Source organism: Castor canadensis, chromosome 1 (genome assembly GCF_047511655.1).
Source record: "Castor canadensis chromosome 1, mCasCan1.hap1v2, whole genome shotgun sequence".
NCBI lineage: Eukaryota > Metazoa > Chordata > Mammalia > Rodentia > Castoridae > Castor > Castor canadensis.
Window position 1 is genome coordinate 51092012 of NC_133386.1, and position 9646 is coordinate 51101657.

Genomic DNA, 9646 nt, shown 5'->3' on the forward strand with positions numbered 1-9646 from the left:
TGACAGAAAACTTCTTGAGGGAGGAAATTCTACAGAGGGATTACAATTGTAGGGTTATCTTAATGAAGATAACAATTCCAAGGTACAAACAGTTTCATTAAGTTTCATCCAGATGTCACCATGGTCGTTGGTGTGGTCAGTTCAGTCAGTGTATGCTGAGGAGTATGTGCCTCTGCTCGACTCTTCTGCATCAGGCCTTGGTGTCTGTTGGTGGGACCCCAGGAAAGACTCCCCTTCCCTGTCCATCAGTGACTTCCATTCTATATTGTGACATGGTAATTGCTCAGTTGACTTCTAAGTAATTCTTTTTTGAAGAATGATAGGTGGTGGTACACTTTTCTGAATTCTTCCATACCTGAGAATAGCTCTTTGTCACGTTGTCACATAGGAGAGGTACTTGGCTGATAGGTAAAAATAAAGGTGGAAGAGGAAAAGGTGACTTATAAGTGAGTTTTTCAAAAGCTCTCCAAGCATTTCTGCTCAGCATGAAAGTCCAGAAAAGAACATCAGAGAAGGAAGTTAGAACAGTATGTGAGGTGTGACCAAATGAAGGGCAAACAGATTAGCAGCCAGTAAAATATTGGATCAGTTAATTAGTAAGCACATTTTGTGAAAGGAATGGGCAAAAAGAAAGGAAAGAAGGACAATCTCAAAGTGAAAGAGAGCCTTGAAACCAAACAAGGAATATCAAAATATAAAGCTGAGATTAACTGTGAGGTGATGCAGCAGAGTTGCAGCGCCTTTCCAAGCAAGGAGGGCTGCCTCTGAGATGCGTAGCAAAGATGAAAACAACTCCAAAGAACAGCTCCGTTTTATCCCTTCCCTTCTGGCAGCCTGACCTGAATGCATTTTCAGCATTGCAATCTAGCTCACTTTTCTGTAAGCCAGGGTTTTGAGCCATTCTTTGCATCAAAATTAGAACTCATTTTATCCTGATGAACTGATATTGTATATGAGAAATGAAAATATTTAAGTAAAAACAGTTTTCTGGAGTGGATGCATAAAATTAGAGTTATGCATTTTAGCTGGTCATTCCACCTTCAGAATTTCTCTCAAATCTTTTTCCTATCTGTCTTCACTACCATTGCCCCTGTCAAGCTGTCATCCACTGACAGGGTAGTGATCTCCCAATGGAACTTCCTGCCTCTGGTTTCTCCCTGTCCCCACTCCTCCACCACCATTCTGTCATTGTCAGCCACAATTGTCAGACAGGACTAGTTTTCTAGTCCTCCTAGAAAACTCAGACCAGTTATCTTACTCTAGTCCTAGTTAAAAACACCCAGGGCTTTCCCTTGCCCTTCACATAACTCCAGGAATCTTTGTTCTGTGTGGTCCTTCATCAGCCTTTCCTTCATTCATTCCACAATAGTTATTGAATGCCTACCATATGCCAGGGGCTGTTCCATGCCCAGGAATGTAGCAGTGCGCCAACATGAAAACTGCGCTTGTGACCTTTCTTCTTGAAGGAGACAGACCCTACACAAGGACAAACAACCAAAATTGACTGTTGGCTGGTGGTGATGAGAAGGGAGAAAATAAATCAAGAAAGGGAAGGAGGGTGGCCAGGAGAGGGCAATGGTAGCGCTCACTGGGGAGGTGCCATCAAGTGCAGACCTGAAGGAAGCCAGGCCCAGGCTAGATAGGTGTCTGAAGGAAGGGAAAGTGACCACTGCAGATTGCAAAGGCCAGGCAAAACTGCAGGCCAGTGTAGCTAGAGCACAGAGAGCAGGGAGACCCAGGATACATGGGATAGGGCCTTCCCAGGTAATTGTTTGGATTTCTGCTTTTATTCTTAGTGCATGAGAAGTGAGTGGCTGTGAGGGAGAGTGACATGATCTGACTCCTTATTTCTTTCTTGCTACTCACCTCCCTTCACACTCTTCCCTGGACACACCAAGAGACCTCTTTTTATTACTACTATGTTTGAATTAGCTTGCATTAATAATACACGGGGGTTCTATTGTAATTCCATACAATGTACAGTGTACTTTGAACAAGTTCATACTCCATTATATATTTTGGTTTTGTTTTTTTGGGACAGAGTCGCACTATATAGCCCAGGTTGGCCTCAAACTCACAATCTTCCTGCTTCAGCCTCCTGACTGCTAGGATTACAGGCATTGCCACCCCACCTGGCCTAAAAAACCTCTCTTGAACATGCAAATCTCTCTTCTGCCCAGAATCCTTCAAAGCCCATCCAAACATAACCTCCTTTGTGCATCCTTTCTCACGACCACACTAAATCTATGTCCCCTTCAGCCTGCTTTCAGGAGTCCTGGAAGCAGCACCTGTTACGTGTCTGCATTTCCCAGGAGCTCTGCCCTCTCCAGGGTAAGGGAGTTCCTTTTATGTTTTCCCAGTTCTCAGCACAGCGTCTGTAAGCAAATAAGTGAGTAAATGAATAAGACTGGGGGAAAAAACCTATGAGTTTTTTGCACTAAGATTTTTTAATTTGGCCCATAGCCTGCAAAGGCTTTTAACTGTATTCCATCACCTTCACACACAGATTATTATGTCTGTATTTTCCCTGTCATGAGGTGTAGCATCTGCCCTCAGAGTAGTTCTGGGAAATTGACCCTTTGATAAAACATCCTCTTCCAACACCATTATAGGCAAAATGTCCCAGCCACCCTGTGTCCTGGCCCTTAACTGGACACCTGCTTTGTGTATTTGGCAGAATCTGGCAGAGCAGGAATATTCTTTTAAGCAAATCTCATTTACTCATGTGTTTGAATCACTTTCAAATCTTTTAGCAAGTGACAGCTGTTTGATTTACTTGAATGCATCTAGTCACTTGATAATGACTTGAAGAGGATGTTAGGGAAACTAGCAAAACTAGTAATATCTTCCTTAAAGAGTTAAAATCCCAACTGAGCACCTTAGCACATGCCTGGAGAATCCCAGCTACTTGGGAGGCTGAGGTAAGAGGATCATGGTCCAAGTCCTGCCCAGGCAAAAGCTCAAAACCCTATCTGAAAAACAAACTAAAGCAAAAAGCACAGGGGGCATGGCTCAGATGAGGCCCTGAATTCAAACTCCAGTACCATAAAAAAAAAAAAGAAGAATTACAGATCCTGCCCTGATCCTCCCTCTGCCTTGGCGCCCTCAACCATAGATGCACATTCCCGTGCTCAACCTGCTTAGAGGAGCAGATTTCTCTAAGGTCGGAAGAGATTAGGACTCTGCAGACAGGAACAACAACCAGGATGATGCCTCTAACCTTAGCCTAGGGTTCAGCATCCTCTGCCCTCCCTGCCCTGTCCACAGTCCCTGCAGCATTGCCTTCGGCTCACCGTGTTCCCTCCCAGAGGGGATCCTGCCTGGAGTGTCCAGAGGTCATGCTTTCACCCTCCCTACAAGGTTTCTCTTGGTCAGTGTGGCTGGTGAGAAGAGGAGAGGGAACAGGAGAATGTGTGTGAAGCCACAAAGGGACTTTCCACTCCAAGACCTGCATTCTAAGCCCTGCACGCTACTGCTCTTCCTTCTCAGCTGTGCAGGCTGCTGGCCTTCAGCTGGGACCCTCACCCAGCTTCACGCCTCATGTTCTGGACAGAGGAGTTCTTGTGTGTGTGTGTGGCACTGAGGTTTGAACTCAGGGTCTTACGCTTGCTAGGCAGGCGCTCTGCTGCTTGAGCCACTTCACCAGCCAAAGGAGTTCTTTATGACACTGCATTATCAATTTGAAATTAGCTTTGTGTATATGGTACCTGCAGTCATCATTTCTGTTTATTAATACAATGGGCTTAATAAAAATATCCACCCTGAGGTAATCTGGTAAGATGGGCAGCAAAAAAACAAAGGTGGAAATAACTGTGCCTTCTCAAAACCAGCCCTTTATTTTCATCTGTGCTCTTTGATTAGCCTCCCTCTGCCCAAAATTTTGACTGTGATCCTATACCAAAGCCTAACCGGAGCCTCCTGGTTGTTGCCCTAAGATAAGGAGAGCATCTGATGATCTGATGAGTTGAGCAGTGGTTCTACGATGGTGATGGCACAGACACCTGCTGAGCAGGCACTATTAACTCTGCTCTCCTTCCTCTCAGCATCAGTATGGCAGCTCTCAGCAGACAAGTAAACAGAAGGGGCTTTTTACAGGGTTTATGCAGAGAAGCAAGGAGGCCTCATGCACAGTATACTAGCATTTCCTTTGAATGGAAAGCTCAGTGTGCAAAAGAAATTTGGTATTAGATAACCCAAACATCATTCCCATTGTTAAAGTATTTAATTACTCACATGACACCAAAATCAAGGTTGTGCAGCCCATTGTCAAATCCAGATGCAAACGTGAACAGATAACAGTTAAAGCCAGATTGTGCAGATACGGCCCTCAGAGGTCTGTATGGGGAAGCTGTGAAATGAAAAGCTATAAAACACACTTTTCCTATATACAAGATGTTTTATTCAAACAGCTGAAAATGCAGCGAGTCAAGATATTTTGTTGACAATTGGAGAAACTGAGGCCAAGGGAAATCAAGTCACCTGCAGAAAGATGCAAAATCTGACATCCAGAAGTGACATTGCCAAAGAAAGCAATCCAGTGCTTTGCCAAAGAAAGCAATTTTTATTCCTTCCCTAAAAAATCAAAAAGAAAAGAGGGGACGAAGTTTACTGAGTTCACTTAACAACTCAAAAAAGAGTAATAGAGATGCTAAAAAGAAAAGGAGAGAGGCCATGCATGGTGGCTCACACCTGTAATCCTAGCTACGTGGGAGGCAGAGAAAGGAGGATAATGTTTAGAGGCCAGTCCAGGCCAAAAAAAAAAAAATTCAGTGAGCCATGGTGGTGCATATGTGTAATCCCAGCTACACAAAAGGCATATGTAGGAGGATTTCAATCCAAGGCCAACCCGGGCAAAAAAGTGATACTCTATCTGAAAAATAACAAAGCACAAAGGACTGGGGGTGTTACTTGAGGGGTAGAGACCTACCTAGCAAAAGCAAAGCCATGAGTTCAAACCCCAGTACCACCCAAAAGAAATGGAGGACGGGAAGGAGAGAGGGAATGAGGGAAGGAAGGAGAGAGGGAGGGAGGGAAAACATATACACATATGAGAATCTATTTTGTTGTCAACCAATGCAGAATAGGGTTGGAAAATGAGAGTTGGAACTTGACCTCTTGTGTTTACTGGAAGAAGCCAGCAAAATGATTCACCAAGAATAATAGTCATAATAGCTGGAAATGGAGACTCTACTGCAGTGTTCTGGGGTGCTGGCTGGATCTGCTGCTGTAGCCATGGCCATGTTTGACTGGAGGATCCAGGAAGAAGGGATCTGAAGGGAAGTCCTGGACAGCAGACCAAAGGTTTTCTTCGGACCAAGTACTATTAACTTGGGTCCTATGAGAATGACCCTCCAAAATGGCCCACTCTCCAGGGAGAAAGCAAGGCAGGCTGTTTCCATGGAGCTGCAGGGGCACAGAGGCTGAAACAGAGCCAGGCACTGGCACCTAGGCTTGCTGGTGAGCCTTGAGTTGCCTCTCTGACAGAAGGCTGGAAATAAGGACACTGCCCGGGAACTCTGAGTCTGGCACGTCCACAGGCAGCTCCCACCAGAACACCTGGAGGCCCAAGCAGTTGATGACAGTTTCCCCAAAATGTGCCCACGTGCCACATTTCAAAGTTTCTATCTCTTCTGTCTCTCCCCTGTTCTTCTTCCTTACCTGTCTGCTTCCTCAGTTGGAAGTACAGTAAAAAGATTTTCTTCTCTGTGTCCCCATGTCCCTTAAGACTCCCTACTGGCCTACCCACTTACTGCCCTTCACCTCATAGGTATTAGGTAAGGCCAATGTCTTGGGTAAGGTAGCTAAAAGAGAAGAAACAGTAGTTTTCTTTTTGATGAAACTGTATTATCAAAAAGGAAACATGGCCATCTTTATAGTAGTGTGCAAAGTAAAGTTCATTTTGCTGAAATTCTTTAAATAAATGTGTTCTTCAAAGTTCTTACAGCAGAGAATACTGTTTTAAAAAATACTAACAATCCATCTAGTTGAGCTACTGTTTATAAAATCAAAATTAGCTTGAGCCTTGCTGAGTGGCCATAGCTTGATTGTAGTGGTTCCTTGGAGAGATGCCAGGTCCATGGGTCAGCTCCTGTGGGTTCTGGCCTCAGATAACTGGAAGAGAACTAGTCTCATTGTACTTATCATTGTCAGCCAAGTGCAGTGTTGACTACCCCGTTTTTCTGGCAAAGCTGTCCGTGGTATGTTTGTCCTTGGCCCAGCACATAGAGTTGCACACATCTGCTCCCCAGGCTTTGAGAGGTCTGGGGAGAAGTGTGGGAAGAGGAACAAGCGAAGTGAGACAGAGGGGAGGGCTGAGGCAGGAAAGGAGGGGAGAGTGAGGAACACGCACAGGAGCTGACAGTGTGGTCCTGGCCGCGTCCTGCACAGGCTGAGGTACAGCTCCGTCACCTGGCCACAGCTGCCCAGGAAGAGGCCGCCTCAGGAGATGTGACATGCCGAGCTTCAAGTTGCCACATCTGCTGGCAACTTGAATCCAAGTTTCGGGTTGAGCACTGGAAAAATAAGCTCGACCCAAGTGGCCAATTAAACTTTCCATTGGCAGAGACTGCATTAAGAGTTAAAAAAGAAGGGGGGAGAAATATTTCCATTTCAGTCATTTGTTTTCTAATGAAATGGAACATTTACTGACCCAAGCCACACAGAGCTGTGGGAGAGCGATTAATTAAGCTCAGTGGTCCCATTTCGGACAGAGAATCTCCATGCCAGGTTAGAGCCTTAGGAGGCATTCTGGGGGCTTATAGCCACCTCCGCAAGTGCCCATCACACCTCTGAGCTTCAAATCTTCTGTCTGTCTTTCCTCCAGTATCTGGGGCTCCTGACAGGGACAGGGACAAGAAGGATTCCTGCAGGTGCAGGCCCTGTGGTTTCTGAAATACTCTGAAACACATGACAAAGCAAACGCTTACGAGAATGCTGGTCCCAATGTGTGATTAAACTCTCTCCCTGGTCCTGTGGTCCCAGCCAGCCCTGGAGAGCACATGTGCCTCCCGTCAGACCTGTGTAAGAAAGTCAGGCAACGCAGCGCCAACGCCTTACACAGTACTGGGGACAGCCAGGGGCAGCAGCGCCCGTGAGGAAGTACAACAGGGAGGGAGTGGTCTCACACAGAGCAGGTTTTGTGACCAGTTCTCCCCTATTTTGCTGCCAAGTGAGGTATAAAACCTTTCTGGTTTTCCCAGCTTGTTGGACTTGGGAGGCATCAATAAGGAAATGCTGGCCTCTGTCCCTCACCCTGTCTGTCCGGAGCAGTGCAGGAAAGGGCTGCCTTTCACCCCTCACTGCACCCCAGGTGCCTCCCTTGCTTCTAGCTTCTGCCCCATATCCCAACAGCTTGCAACAGCTGGAGAATTTAAGCTCACTAGCCACGGGAACACCCATCTGAAGAAGAAGGCCATGCGGTGTTGCACAGGGCTGATGCAGGTCCCACACCCCTGCACCAGACCTTTCCCTAAAACAGGGGGTTGTCCTGACATGAGCAAGCTTTTTTTGCAACAGCCCCTTCCCCAGAACTCTAGGGAGCTACATGCATATGTTGTTTTCTGCTGGTGACAGCCCCAAGAGTTAGGGGAGAAGTCTGGCTTGAGATCGAACTCCTGCTATTGTAACTAGGTCAGGAGTTAGGGAAGATCCCAGATTACAGGCTCATGGCCAAGGAGTAGCCAAAACATACAAGGTCTTGTCAGGGAGAGGGAAGAACGTGATGTGGCAAAAGGGGGAAAGAAAAGTGGAGAGTAGTACCTGGTAGGAGTTGAGAAAGGGACCAGGGCGTTTCATCCTGAGTGTGGTATTTCCTGTACTGTCAAGAAGGCCAACACATGGGGGGCTATAACTCACTCTCCTGAGATGTCTTCTGTCAGTACTGTGCCACCTGATGTCTCCCCATCAGGAGCGGCACTGGGGGGCCACCAGGCCAAATGGTGCCCAGCCACACTGGCATAACAGATCAATAGTGGGGCATCGAGTTCACCCATACATGAGGAAACTAACTTACAAAGGTCACTGTGGAGCTTACAGATGCCATAAGCAGGGGCAGTATGCTTTTATTCCACATGGTGAGGTTTTGTCTGCTTTATTCATATATTGTGTCTGCTCAACTGAAGTAAAATTTGCATACAGTAAAATTCAATGTTAAGAAGAATTTCAATGAAGTCACACCACCACATGCCTGCTGTAGAACTGGGGTCGCACACTGCAGCCCCTGGGCCAAACGTGGCACCCAGCCTGGTTTTATTGTACTTTTTTCAGGGCTGTAAAGACTGAGATCATTTGCAGCCCACACAGCCAAAAATACTTACTATTGGCCCTTCACAGGGAAAGCGTGCTGGCCCTGTCACACACCACTTCCGCCACCCCTCAGAGTTCCCTCTGACCCTTTGCATGTACCCCTCCCCACCAACCCGAGCAACCACTGATCTGCTTTCTCTCCTTGTAGTCTTTTGCCTCTTCTAGGATTTTATATCAATGAAATCATACTGTATGTTGCCTTTTGTGTCTGGCTTCTTTCACTTACAGTGCTTTTGAGATTCACTGTCTGGATTTTTGCATATATGAGTTCTGCATTCCTTTGTTAATTGTGTGCATTAGGATATCCCATTAAAGGTACGGTTCAATTCATGAGTGGGGTAGGGGTCTTCCCCGTGTTTTAACCATGGGTAGGCACAGAGGAGAAGAAAGGGAGTCCAGCATTGTGGTCAGGGCCTGGAGCCCATGGTGCCTAGAGCCCAGGAGTGCTGGCTCTCACAGCTCTCACTGCCCTTGTCTTTGCAGGCATGAACAACCGGGAGGTGCTGGAGCAGGTGGAACGCGGTTACAGGATGCCCTGTCCACAGGACTGCCCCATCTCTCTGCACGAGCTCATGATCCATTGCTGGAAAAAGGACCCAGAAGAACGTCCCACTTTTGAGTACTTGCAGGGCTTCCTGGAAGACTACTTCACCGCCACAGAGCCCCAGTATCAGCCTGGCGAAAACCTGTGAGAGCCGGGTCTGCAGAGAGGCCTTGTCCAAGGCCTCCCCACCCCTCCCCATTAGCTTCCAATTCCGTAGCAGCTGCCTCGGGCAGCGAGAACCGTCCAGGATCAGATTGCATGTGACTCTGAAGCTGACGAACTTCCATGGCCCGCATTAATGACACTTGTCCCCAAATCCAAACCTCCTCTGTGAAGCATACGAGACAGAACCTTGTTATTTCTCAGACTTTGGAAATGCAGTGTATCGATGTTATGTAAAAGGCCAAACCTCTGTTCAGTGTAAATAGTTACTCCAGTGCCAACGATCCTAGTGCTTTCCTTTTTTTAAAATGCAAATCCTATGTGATTTTAACTCTGTCTTCACCCGATTCAACTAAAAAAAAGTATTATTTTCCAAAAGTGGCCTCTTTGTCTAAAACAATAAAATTTTTTTTCATGTTTTAACAAAAACCAATCAGGACAGGTGTTTGGTATTTTTTTCTTTTTTATAAATATGAGTTTGTGTAATGTATGTCCCTGTACATACACCATGTGGGTGCTAATGTGGAGACTGTGGCCAGCCTGGGCCACAAAGCTGCAGGACCAGAGCAAGGATCTCACTGCAAAACCTGCGTCACAGCACTGGTGTTATTCTGAAAGCCAGCGACCTCTTTTTGG

General features: G+C 46.4%; 1 protein-coding gene across 7 annotated transcripts in view; it reads left to right on the forward strand.

Annotated features, from left to right (window-relative positions):
• Nucleotides 1-9443, forward strand: part of Fyn (FYN proto-oncogene, Src family tyrosine kinase) — a 202012-nt gene extending 192569 nt beyond the window's left edge. For all 7 annotated transcript variants that reach the window (XM_020177817.2, XM_020177820.2, XM_074076433.1 and 4 more), the window contains one exon: nt 8788-9443. In XM_020177817.2, coding sequence (XP_020033406.1) covers nt 8788-8996 — 209 coding nt within the window. In that variant the 3' untranslated portion in view covers nt 8997-9443. The remainder of the gene's footprint in view (nt 1-8787) is intronic.
• Nucleotides 9444-9646: the final 203 nt, after the last annotated feature.